Source organism: Schistocerca nitens, chromosome 7 (assembly GCF_023898315.1).
Source record: "Schistocerca nitens isolate TAMUIC-IGC-003100 chromosome 7, iqSchNite1.1, whole genome shotgun sequence".
In the NCBI taxonomy this organism is placed as follows: Eukaryota; Metazoa; Arthropoda; class Insecta; order Orthoptera; family Acrididae; genus Schistocerca; species Schistocerca nitens.
In genome coordinates, this window is record NC_064620.1 from 346,378,473 (window position 1) to 346,392,306 (window position 13,834).

At 49.1% G+C, this 13,834-nt stretch overlaps 1 protein-coding gene across 4 annotated transcripts in view; it reads left to right on the plus strand.

The window, feature by feature from the left end:
• LOC126195026 (uncharacterized) overlaps positions 1-13,834 on the plus strand; it is a 313,542-nt gene that overhangs the window by 205,815 nt on the left and 93,893 nt on the right. For all 4 annotated transcript variants that reach the window (XM_049933465.1, XM_049933466.1, XM_049933464.1 and 1 more), the window contains one exon: positions 10,954-11,067. In XM_049933465.1, the coding sequence (XP_049789422.1) occupies positions 10,954-11,067 (114 nt within the window). The remainder of the gene's footprint in view (positions 1-10,953; positions 11,068-13,834) is intronic.

Sequence of the window (13,834 nt, forward strand, 5' to 3'; positions counted from 1 at the left end):
AGCAAGCAAACTAAGATTTAGTCTGCTAAGAAACGGGACTCTCTGGTGGCCCCAACACCACCACTCCCTATCAGTTCTGCATCTGAGGATGCAGTGGACATCTTAGTGTCCCCTGTGGACCTAGACCTCACTGATGCCTCATCCACCATAGAAATGGCTACAAATACTCCATCGGAGGCAGCAGGTGACCCAGAGGCATAACTCACCTCCTTGCACGCTTCATCCTTTCCCAGGCTCACAATAACATTATCCTCCAGTGGAATTGCGGCGGTTTTTTTCCACTATCTGGCTGAGCTACGGCAACTGTTAAGCTTTACACCTGCTTTCTGCATTTCCCCTCCAGGAAACCTTGTTCCCAGCAATGCGGACCCCTGCCGTCTGTGGCTATAAGGGATATAACAGGAACTGCAGCAGCTATAATAGACTGCCAGGTGGAGTTTGCGTCTACGTCCTGAACTGTGTATGCAGTGAACCTGTGCCCCTTCAAACCCCTCTTGAAACTGTGGCTGTTAGGATAAGGATGGCGCAGGAAATAACTGTCTGTACCATATATCTTCCTCCAGATGGTGCAGTACCCTTGAACATATTGGCTGCACTGTTTGACCAACTCCCTAAACCTTTCCTATTTTTGGGAGATTTTAACTCGTCACCCCTTCTGGGGTGGCACAGTTCTTACTGGCTGAGGCAGAGATGTCAAAAATTTACTGTCACAACTCGACCTCTGCCTCTTAAATACTGGGGCCACCACACATTTCAGTGTGGCACATGGCACATATTCGGTCATTGATCCCTCAGTTTGCAGTCCTGGCCTTCTCCTATCTATCCATTGGAGAGCACATGACGACCTGTGTTGTACTGACCACTTCCCCATCTTCCTGTCACCGCCCCGACATCAGGCCCATGGTTGCCTGCCCAGATGGGCTTTAAACAAGGCGGACTGGGAAACTTTCATCTCTGCTGTCAACGTTGAATCTCCCCCATACAGTAACATCAATGTGGTGGTTGAGCAGGTAACTACAATGATCGTTTCTGTGGCGGAAAACGCAATCCCTTGTTCTTCAGGGTGCCCCCGGTGAAAGATAGTCCCTTGGTGGTCGCCGGAAGTCACTGAGGCAATTAAGGAGCATCAGCGAGCACTACAGCGGCATAGGTGGCACCCTTCCATGGTGCACCTCATAGCCTTTAAATGGCTCCGTGCCTATGTTCACCAGCTTATCAAAAAGTGGGTTTAGGAGTGTTGAGAGAGAGGTATGTGTTGACCATTGGATGCCATACGTCACCTTTCCAAGTCTGGGCAAAGATCAAATGAGTTTTTGGGTACCAGACCCAAACAGGTGTTCCTGGTGTTAACATAAATGGCTTGTTATTTACTGACGCAAACATGATTGCCGAGCAGTTTGCTGAGCACTATGCTCGTGCCTCTGCATTGGAGAATTACCCTCCAGCCTTTTGCCCTCTCAAATGGCAGATGGAAGAGACAGTCCTCTCATTCACTACATGGCACAGTGAACCCTATAGTGCCCCATTTACAGAGTGGGAGCTCCTCAGTGCCCTTGCACATTGCCCTGACAGAGCTCCTGGGCCCGATCGGATCATCAGTCAGATGATTAAACATCCCTCATCTGACTACAAGTGGCATCTCCTTGTGATCTTCAACCGGATCTGGTGTGATGGCGTCTTTGTCGCACTGGCGGGAGAGCACCATCATACCAATGCACAAACCCGGCAAAACCCTGCTGGGTGTGGATAGTTATCAGCCCATTAGCCTCACTAACATTCTTTGTAGGCTGCTGGAACGTATGGTGTGTCAGCGGTTGGGTTGGGTCTTGGGAGTCACGTGGCCTACTGGCTCCATGCCATCTCGGTTTCCACCTGGGTTGCACTGCCACTGATAATCTTGTGCCCCTCGAGTCTGCCATCCGAACAGCCTTTCCCAGATGCCAAAACCATGTTGCCGTCTGTTTTGATGTATGAAAAGCGTATGACACCACCTGGCAACATCATATCCTTGGCACATTATACGAGTGGGGTATCAGAGGCCTGCTCCCGATTTTTACCCAGAATTTCCTGTGGCTTCCTACTTCCCGTGTCCAAGTTGGTGCCTCCCATAGTCGCGCCCCCCCCCCCCCCCCCCGCCTCTTATCCAGGAGAGTGGGGTCCCACAGGGCTCCTTATTGAGTATCTCTCTATTTTTAGTGGCCATTAATGGTCTAGCAGCATCTGCAGGGCCGTCTGTCTCACCCTCTCTTTATGCAGTTAACTTCTGCATTTCGTACTGCTCCACCTGTACTGGTGTTGCTGAGCAGTGCCTCCTGGGAGCCATCCACAAGGTGCAGTCATGGGCTGTAGCCCATGGCTTACAGTTTTTGGCCGCAAAGTCGTGTGTTACGCACTTCTGTCGGCGTCTTACCGTTCATCCCAAACCAGAACTTTACCTTACTGACAATCCCCTCACTGTAGTGGAGACGTATCGATTTTTAGGAGTTGTTTTTGATGCCCATTGACTCTGCTTCCTCACCTTAGTCAGCTTAAGTGGAAGTGCTGGCAGCACCTCAATGCCCTCTGCTGCCTGAGCAACATGAACTGGGGTGCAGATCACTCTACGCTGCTGCAGCTATACAGAGCCCTTGTTAAATCCTGCCTTGACTATGGGAGTCAGGTTTATGGTCCGGCGGCGCCCTCAGCATTGTGTTTACTCGACCCAGTGCACCACTGTGGCGTTCGACTAGCGACGGGAACTTTCAGGATGAGTCTGGTGACCAGTGTCTTTGTGGAAACTGGAGTTCTTCCATTGCAGGTCAGACGTGCACAACTGCTTGCCAGTTATGTTGCACACGTTCGTAGTTCTGCGCATCTGAATTATCGTCTCCTTTTCCCACCCACGGCAGTTCATCTCCTGCATCGGCAGCCCGGGTCAGGGCTTACAATTCTATGTGAACTGGAGTCCTCGTCTTCACCACCTTCACCACCTACTACACTAGAGGTCCAGTCGCGTACACCTCCATGGTGTACACCTAGGTCGCTGTGCCTGGACCTTTCACATGGCCCAAAGGACTCAGTTCACCCTGCAGCTCTCTGCTGTCACTTCATCTCGATTCTTTACATGTGCTGAGGCCATGAAGTGATTTACACCAATGGCTCCATGGCTACCCCCTGCGGGTCTGGGGTAAGAATAGGCCCGAGGTATTCCTGCCTGTCGTAAGAGGTGACTAAAAGGAGTTTCAACCGTTTCGGCCTTCCATGTGATGGTCCCCCTTGGGGTTTGACCTCCATTTTTCAAAATTCTACAGAAGTACGAGCCTTTTGGGGAAGGACGCCTTACGTGGTGTACCACTGGTCCTCAGTGCACTCCAACCTTGACACTCAGCATTGTACCGGCGTTGTAACCATACCCACTATTCCTCAAATTGGGCCTAAACGCCTGATGGGTTGTACAAGTTACACCCATAGTGCGTCCCTATCTGCACCTACGATCATGATGGACTTTCCATGGCACCAGAAATCCAGCATGGTAGCCAGCCCGTAGTGGTGGGGTCGTCATGTACCCTCTAGGTTGTAGCCCCCTGACAACACAGGGATCGTACTGCCGATACCTGAGCTGCACCCTCCCCACGTCGGCCAAGGAGTAGATGCCCGTCTCCTTGGGGCATCAGGACTCCCGGCACTGGTCATCCTGCCAGGTGGCCCTTGCTGAGGCTGGGTGGCGCCCGTGGGGAGAGCCCCTGGTCGGAGTGGGTGGTATCGGGGCGGACGTTTCGCAGATGAAACGTCAACACGTATCAGGTCGCTCTGCGGCCGAGTCTTTCAAAAGGAAAGGTACTGTTTCTAGTTCTGGTTCTCCTGCCCTTTCCCCCTTGGCCACTCCCTGGGAGGAGGGACAGGCCCGCCGACTTGGGGCGAAGTACTTCCCCCGCTATTTGGTCTGTTCTCGAGCCGATGGGGGGACGTTCGCCACCTCCAAGCCCATGTTCTTTGTTCAGCACATTGAGGACATCTTCGGGGAAATCGAGGCTCTCAGTAAGATGCGTTCGGGGTCCGTTCTTATAAAGACCACCTCCGCCACACAGTCGGCGGCGCTCCAGGCGTGCGACCACCTAGGGGACATCCCAGTGTCCATTGTCCCGCATTTGGCACTAAATAGGACGCAGGGTGTTATTTTTCATCGGGACCTCCTGCTGCAATCTGATGAGGAGCTCAGGGCCAACCTGGAGCGCCGAGGCGTGCATTTCGTCCGGCATGTCCAGCGCAGCCCCAAAGACCGTCGCATCGACACCGGGGCCTTTATCCTCGCCTTCGAGGGGGACGTTCTCCCGGAGAAGGTAAAGGTGATGTGCTACCGGTGCGACGTGCGACCTTACGTCCCGCCTCCTATGCGCTGTTTTCGGTGTTTGCGCTTTGGGCACATGTCGTCACGGTGTGAGGCTGAGCCCCTTTGTGGCGATTGTGGACGTCCTCTTCGTGAGGAACATACATGCACCCCACCACCTTGGTGCGTTAATTGTCCTGACATCCACTCGCCTAGATCCTCAGACTGCCCCGCATATCAGAAGGAGAAGAAGATACAAGAACTCAAAACTTTGGATCAGCTCTCTTATTCTGAGGCCAGGAAGAAGTATGACCGCCTCCATCCCGTGCCGTTGACCACTTCGTTTGCTTCAGTTGTGTCCCCTCCTTCCGCGGTATCCTCACCCCTATCCTGTCCCCGCCTCCGCGTCCTCCCCCATCCGGGGTCTCTGCCTCCGCCTCCCAAATCCCTCCCTTCCAAATCCTCTTCCCCTGTGGCCCCCGCCCCCTCTGCCCCAGGGGCCACCATTCCTCCTCCCCCCCCCCCCCCTGCCGCCTGAGAAGCGATCCTCTTCTCAGGCGCCCATCTGGACCCCAGCTCCAGAGGTCCGGCGTTCCAAAACGGACCCTGCGCGTGAGGACCTTCTTCGGGTCCAGCCCACCACCCCTGTGCCTCCTCGGACTTCCAAGAAGAAGTCTCTATCCCCCTCTCCACCTCGGCATGTTTCGTCTGACGCTCCATCCGTGAGTCGCTGCTCCCGGCCGTCCTCAGTTTCGCCAGGACGCTCTCCTGCCAGGCGCTCAGCTGGCCTCTCGTCGGCAAATGATGCTGCCCCTGCTACACCACCAGGGACAGCGGCCGCAGCTGGCGACGACTCGATGGAACAGGATCCGCCTCCCGCCGGTTGTAGCGTTGTTCCCTCGAAACCTGGCCCTCCGCGGCCGTCGAGGTGACCCGCTCTTCACCAGTTTCGTTCCCCCTTTTTTTACTGACTAGCGATGGCTTTGTTACATTGGAACATAAGAGGTATTCGATCTAATCGGGAGGAATTACAACTGCTCCTCCGCCTGCACTGTCCGCTCGTCCTTGGTCTCCAGGAAACCAAGTTGCACCCGACTGACCTTATTGCCTTTACCCACTATACCTCGGAGCGGTATGACCTCACCCCTGTGGACGGTATCCCAGCACATGGTGGGGTCATGTTGCTCGTTCGGGACGATGTCTATTACCATCGCATCCCATTGACCACCCCACTCCAAGCAATAGCTGTCCGTATTACTCTTTCTGCTTTTACTTTTTCAGTTTGTACCATCTACACTCCATCGTCATCCGCTGTTAGTCGGGCTGACATGATGCACCTGATTGTTCAGCTTCCTCCGCCGTTTTTATTGTTTGGCGACTTCAATGCCCATCATCCCCTTTGGGGCTCTCCTGCATCCTGTCAAAGAGGCTCACTCTTGGCGGATGTCTTCAACCATCTCAATCTTGTCTGCCTCAATACTGGCGCCCCGACTTTCCTCTCGGACTCTACTCATACCTACTCCCACTTGGACCTCTCGATCTGTTCTACCACTCTTGCCCGTCGGTTCGAGTGGTATGTCCTTTCTGACACCTATTCGAGCGACCACTTCTCCTGTGTCGTTCGTCTCCTCCACCACAACCCATCCCCATGTCCTTCGAGCTGGAACATACCGAAAGCTGACTTGGGACTTTACTCCTCCCTGGCGACCTTTCCAGACCACGATTTTCTCAGTTGTGACAGTCAGGTCGAATACCTCACGGCTGTTATCGTCAGTGCTGCCGAACATTCCATTCCTCATACTACCTCTTCTTCACGTCGCGTTTCCATCCCCTGGTGGAATGAGGCTTGTAGAGACGCTATCCGTGCTCGCCGACATGCTTTACGCACTTTCGCCGCCATCCTACGTTGGCGAATTGTATTGGATACAAACGACTCAGAGCACAATGCCGTAGAGTCATAAGACAGCAAAAAAGCTTGTTGGGCCTCTTTCACCAGCTCCTTTAACAGTTTTACTCCCTCTTCCATCGTTTGGGGTGGCCTGCGCCTGCTGTCGGGCATTAAGGCCCACTCCTCGGTACCTGGCCTGACCTCAGGTGATGAGGTCCTTGTTGATCCTCTGGCTGTCTCCAACGCTTTCGGCCGGTTTTTCGCGGAGGTTTCAAGCTCCGCCCATTACCATCCTGCCTTCCTTCCCAGGAAAGAGGCAGAAGAGGCTCGGCAACCTTCCTTCCACTCGCTGAATCTGGAAACTTATAATGCCCCCTTTACTATGCGGGAACTCGAACGTGCGCTTGCACTGTCCCGGTCCTCTGCTCCGGGGCCAGATGCCATTCACCTTCAGATGCTGGCACACCTTTCTCCGGCGGGCAAAAGCTTCCTTCTTCGTACCTACAATCGCGTCTGGACTGAAGGTCAAATCCCCATGTGTTGGCGTGACGTCGTCGTTGTTCCTATACCCAAACCCGGGAAGGATAGACACCTTCCTTCTAGTTACCGCCCCATTTCTCTTACAAGCTGTGTCTGTAAGGTGATGGAGCGCATGGTTCATGCTCGGTTAGTTTGGATTCTTGAATCTCGACGGCTACTTACCAATGTCCAATGCGGCTTTCGTCGCCGCCGCTCCGCTGTTGACCACCTTGTGACCTTGTCGACATTCATCATGAACAACTTTTTGCGAAGGCGCCAAACGGTAGCAGTGTTCTTCGATTTGGAGAAGGCTTATGATACCTGTTGGAGAGGAGGTATCCTCCGCACTATGCACAGGTGGGGCCTACGCGGTCGCCTGCCCCATTTTATTGATTCCTTTTTAACGGATCGAAAGTTTAGGGTACATGTGGGTTCCGTATTGTCCGACGTCTTCCTCCAGGAGAACGGAGTGCCTCAGGGCTCCGTCTTGAGCGTAGCCCTTTTTGCCATAGCGATCAATCCAATTATGGATTGCATTCCACCTAATGTCTCAGGCTCTCTCTTTGTCGATGACTTCGCGATCTACTGCAGTGCCCAGCGAACATGCCTCCTGGAGCTCTGCATTCAGTGTTGTCTAGACAGCCTATACTCATGGAGCGTGGTAAATGGCTTCTGGTTCTCTGAAGAGAAGACGGTTTGTATCAACTTTTGGCGATATACAGCGTTCCTTCCGCCATTCTTACATCTCGGTCCCGTTGTTCTCCCGTTCGTGGAAACAACTAAGTTTCTAGGGCTCACGTTGGACAGGAAACTGTGTTGGTCTCCGCATGTCTCTTATTTGGCGGCCCGTTGTACATGTTCCCTTAATGTCCTCAGAGTTCTTAGTGGTTCATCTTGGGGAGCGGATCGCACTGTCCTTCTTCGCTTGTATCGGTCCATAGTCCGTTCGAAGCTGGATTATGGGAGCTTCGTCTACTCGTCTGCTCGGCCATCCCTCTTACGCCGTCTCAACTCCATCCACCATCGGGGGTTACGTCTTGCGACCGGAGCCTTCTACACTAGTCCTGTTGAGAGTCTTTATGCTGAAGCTGCCGAATTACCATTGACCTACCGGCGCGACGTACTGCTGTGTCGGTATGCCTGCCGGCTGTTGTCTATGCCCGACCACCCCTCTTACCAGTCCTTCTTCGCCGATTCTCTCGACCGTCAGTACGGGTTGTATGTGTCTGCCCTGCTGCCCCCCGGAGTCCGCTTCCGTCGCCTGCTTCGACAATTGGATTTTACCCTCCCTACCACCTTCCGAGAGGGTGAGAGCCCGACACCACCTTGGCTCCAGGTTCCGGTTCATATTTATCTCGACCTCAGCTCACTCCCGAAGGAGGGTACTCCGGCTGCAGTGTATTGCTCACGGTTTGTCGAACTTCGTGCTCGACTTGCCGGTCACACCTTTATTTACACCGATGGCTCCAAAATTGACGATGGTGTCGGCTGTGCCTTTGTCGTCGGGGCCGCCACCTTTAAATACCAGCTCCTCGACCAATGTTCCAGCTTTACGGCAGAGCTTTTTGCTCTCCATCAGGCCGTTCAGTATGCCCGCCGCCACCGCCATTCATCGTATGTACTCTGCTCTGATTCACTCAGTGCTCTTCAGAGCCTTGGAGCTCCCTATCTGGTCCATCCTTTGGTTCAACGGATACAGCAGTCCCTACATTCTTTCGCTGATAATGGTTCTCCTGTCAGCTTTCTGTGGGTTCCCGGACATGTAGGAGTGCCTGGGAATGAGGCTGCGGATGCTGCAGCCAAGGCTGCAGTCCTCCTGCCTCGGCCAGCCTCCCATTGTGTCCCGTCATCTGACGTTCGTGGGGATGTTTGTAAGAGGCTTGTGTCGATGTGGTGGGATGCTTGGTCATCCCTCCAAGGAAACAAGCTCCGGGCAGTAAAACCGCTCCCAACTGCTTGGACAACCTCCTCCCGACCATCTCGGCGAGAGGAGGTCCTTCTGACCAGGTTACGGATTGGGCATTGCCGGTTTAGCCACCGCTACCTGCTCTCCGGTGACCCAGCCCCGCAGTGTCCTTGTGGTCAGGCATTAACAGAGCGCCATGTTTTATTGTCGTGTCCCCGCTTTAGTCAATCTCGTGTTGTCCTGTCCCTGCCATCTACTTTACCGGATATTTTAGCTGATGACGCTCGAACAGCTGCTCGTGTTCTGCGTTTTATAACTTTGACTGGCTTGTCCAAAGACATCTAACCTTATTTTATCTACATCTTTGTCAGGTCTTTCTGGTGTTCCCCCTCCCCTTGAGTTTTACTAGATTCCATGTGCTCTAACAACAGTGACTGGGCGCTAATGACCTCAGTAGTTGAGCGCCCTTAAACCCCACCAAAAAAAAAAAAAAAAAAAAGCTCCATGGCTGATGGTCACGTTGGCTTCGCATATGTCCATGGAGTGCATATTGAACAGCATTCCTTGCCCAATGGCTACAGTGTTTTCACTGCAGAGCTGGTGGCTATATTTTGTGCTCTTGAGCACATCCGTTCATGCCCTGCGGAGTCAGTTTCTTCTGTGTACTGACTCCTTGAGCAGCCTGCCGCTTACAAGCAATCAACAACTGCTACCCTCGTCATCCTTTGGTAGTGACCATCCAGGAGTCCGTCTATGCCCTGGAACAGTCTGGTCATTCAGTGGAATTTGTGTGGACCCCGGGACACATCGGAATCCCAGGCAACAAACTTGCTGACAGACTGGCCAAACAGGCTACACTGAAACCGCTTATGGAGATTGACATTCCAATAACTGACCTGCATTCGTTTTTACGTCGCCAGGTTTTTTGGCTTTGGGAGATGGAATGGCATAGTCTCTGTAGGCACAACAAATTGCATGCCATTAAGGAGACTATGAATGTGTGGCAGGCCTCTCTGTGGGCCTCTCGCAGGGACTCTGCAGTTCTTTGCTGGCTCTGCATTGGCCACGCTTGTGCGACCCATGGCTACCTCCTGCGCTATGAAGACCCACCTCAGTGTCGATGTGGCGCCCGGTTGACAGTGGCCCATATTCTGGTGCACTGTCTCACTTTGACTGCCCTGCGACAAAATGTTGGGTTACTGGACTCATTGCCACTAATTTTATCTGACAACGCCGCATCGGCTGATTTAGATCCACGTTTTATTCGTGAGGGTAGGTTTTAGCACAAGTTCTTTGTCCCTCTGTGTCCTCCACGCTAGTGCTTTTAGGGTGGAGGTTTTGATGTGTTGCAGAATGGCTGGCTCCTCCTTTATTCTCATGGTCAGCCAGCCATGGTAATCTGTTTTGCCGTTTCATCTCTTCTACCTGTTTCATGCGTGTCTGTGGTTTTCTTCTCGCCTTTTTTCTATTTAAGTGTTTGTTGCCCTTCCGTTGTCCTTGTGGTTTTTCCTTTCTCTCAATTTTGTGTTGTCAGTATTGCTTGTTTTATTCTCACACTTGTGGCATTGTTTTATTCGGAACAAGGGCTCGATGGCCTAGCCGTTTGGTCCCTTCCCCCATCTTTTAAACCAACCAAACACTAACCTACCTACTGAGCTGATTGTTTCTCTCATCTTTCTTTTTCTGTTGTTGATCCTACTGATGCTAATTCATTTTTATTATTACTTATCTCTCCAACTGGCTATTCAGTTACTATTTTACCCCTGCATAAGGTGAATGGGGGATCAGTCATGGAAAATCTACCTCTTGCTGCAGATAAGCTCTGGGGTTGCCCTCATCTGCAGCCTGGCCTAAACCATACACTTTTACCTCACTTTGAATTACTCTTCATCTCTGGGTACTTGTATTGCTTTCAGTGCATTGATCTACCACTCCTGCATTACAGTTTGATTATATTTCTGTCAGATTTCACTAACTTCATATGGACCAACCCCTGAATCAGAGACCAGTAATCTCAGTGCATAGACCCTTAACTCCCCCTCCCCCCCCCCCCCCTCCTCCTCCTCCTCCTCTTAGCTAACCTAAAATACTGTCTTCAATTGACGAATGTCACACTTAGTATATCTTGTATAAAAGTCATCAGTATTAACAATAGACAGTATTAGCCATGGTATTTTTAATTGGCTACTGATGAGTAGTAAAGTAAGAATATTTGCTTGTTGATTTTAGAAGCTTACATGTTCTGGACTGTAGATGCTCAAGTTGAATTTTCCTCATACAAAATGATGCAGCATAATCGTTAATTTTTTAATAGCTACATCTGTGTTTTGACAGGACATAGATGAGTACATAGCCAAAGCAAAAGAACAAGGATACCATACGGTACTTCATCTTGGGACGAAGGGTGTCAACTATGCTACAACAGTCATAATGCAGACTGCCATCAAGGTGAGCAAGCAGGAAAAGGATTAGTGGCAAACAGCCATAACTGCTGACTGTGATGTGAGAATTATATTATGATTTCATATACTGGTGAATGGATTAGACAAACTTCTGTATTACATATATTACATACAACAATTGTGTGCCACACTTACACGGTGGTGTCAAAAATAATGCAGTCACTTTGTGCCATATGGATAAGAGGTGTGTGTGTGTGTGTGTGTGTGTGTGTGTGTGTGTGTGTGATGGTGGCAGTAAGCTTTGCTGATAACAGTGTAGTGCTTATAAAAGTTTTGTTACTGTTATTGCAATTTAACATAACTTCTTCTTTTTGTGAAGGTTTACGTCATTGACATGTGTGTAATTCATAAGTTGATAGTTAACCGAATTACTTGATTTGTGTGTCGCACACTCTTCCAGTAGATGAAAAAATATGTACTGTAGTTAGTGGAATATCACTTTGCTATTAATGTTGTTTAAGATTGTCCGTGACTGTCATATCTGTGTTAGAATTTCAATATCAACAAAAACAAAGACAAAATTTGCTTTTCACATCTAGAGTTTTGCTGTGGGATACAGATGACGTTTCACAGAATGTTTCTTTTGATAAAGAACAAATATTATCTCCTGTAAAGTTCAGTATGTGCAACACAGGGGTTTTTAAAATGCTCTTGTCACTACAGTCTCCTGAATGTTTTTCTACAATTCTTTAGACAGTGCAAACAACAGCTGAAATAAGCTGCAGGAAGATAAGATGATAGTGATGTATGCTACTATTTCTATGTGTTAGACTTTTCACTAATGAAACAGACCTGGCATTGATTTTATCACTGATATTATTCAAAGGAGATACCTGAGAAGTCAATAACTTTCATGAACTTTTTGTTTATTTGTTTTGGAATATTTCCAATAATACTCTTTAATTATTGTTAATCTCACCCAATTCTGTCAAATTGGGTTCCATGTTAAGACCCCGTGAAAGTGGAAATTTGACCAGTGGCAGGTGCCTTCCAGCTAGCATTTAGTTGGTCACTAAGAATTAGGATATACATCACAAAGCTTATCAGAATGTCTTTCAGTGACAATTGCTGACTAGATTGGTAATCTACACTGGGGATATGAATATGGATATGGGGATGGGAAATGGGGAAGGAGTGCGCACACACGGAGATGGTCTTTTGTTCAGAACTTTGTCAGAGACAACATAATGCATAAACAAACTCATTTTGTAGACTAACAGATGTGTTTTGAGAGATTAAGTAATGGGGAGGGGATATGCCACAGTTTTTGATGCATAGTTTACTCTGCACCAGTAGTTTATATGAGAACATACAGAATTAAGGCAACATGTGGCTCATTTACCACTTCTATGTCACTCTTGAACTTTGTAGGAACTGTAGTTTGCTACTGAAGATGGATTTGGTACTTTAACTGATAGCAAAAAAAAAAAAAAAGTGAAGGGTGTGAATGCAAAACTACAGATTTTGAATTTTGTCATCATTCATCACATTTTAGGGTGAGAAACATCAGGAGTGACATTGTGACTCAAGACTGGTCAGGTTGACATCATGCATTTTGCTGTTTCGTCATCATTCATCCTAAAATGTATCTATCAATAACTGCTTCGACGCGTTAAAAATGAATGTCGATCTCCATTGTTCCCTGAAAAATTTGGCAATATGTGGTTCTTGATGCATGGCATGGTGATTATAAATCTCAGTTGACAAATCAAAAGTTTTTATTTTAGATCCCTGTTCTGCAGTTTTGTGTAGCACATTTTTAAAATTTAAATGTGACAAATAGTTCATTGAAGAATGAGATTTTCACTCTGCAGCAGAGTGTGCGCTGATATGAAACTTCCTGGCAGATTAAAACTGTGTGCTGGACCGAGACTCGAACTCGGGACTTTTGCGGGCAAGTGCTCCACCAACTGAGCTACCCAAGCACGACTCACGCCCCATCCTCACAGCTTTACTTCCGTCAGTACCTCGTCTCCAACCTTCCAAACTTTACAGAAGCTCTCCTGCGAACCTTGCAGAACTAGCACTCTGCAAAGTTTGCAGGAGAGCTTCTGTAAAGTTTGGAAGGTAGGAGATGAGGTACTGGCAGAAGTAAAGCTGTGAGGACGGGATGTGAGTCGTGCTTTGCCCGCAAAAGGCAAAAGTCCAGAGTTCGAATCTCGGTCCGGCACACAGTTTTAATCTGCCAGGAAGTTGCAAATGGTTCATTATTTGAAAATGTCCAGTTGGATTATGATTTAGTGTCATTAAACTCTAGATCCATCCATAACTGCCTGGGTGAGTCTATTCACAGTTAGGTGAAGGCAGTTGTCTGTTATCACCAGTCTTAACAAGTATCACTTGATACTTCCGACAGTTTCAGAGAGCAGTATCCCATTTCATTTAATGCTAGATGACTTTGTATCTTGCATTGTACTTCAATCTGTATATTGTGAAGTAAGACTCTGAAGCTGCATGTTTTGGAAAGAATTTGGAGCAACTTGCTATTTATTGTCTTGCATCTGATCCCTGTTTTTCCTCATGTTACTTGGTCTGTGTGAAAGGGAGTTATTTGTTTATATATGTATTACATACAGGATACAAGCTGTATGGATGTCCTTATATGATACTTCAGTGTGTGGAACTGATTTGAGTATGCCTTATACTAAGCAGTTGTTTATAAAAGCTTTCTTTCTGTGCAGTTTTTCTATATTTGTATTGTACTGTAATGAGCATAAGTAATGTGTTTTTATTTAATTGCATGTGTTTATAAG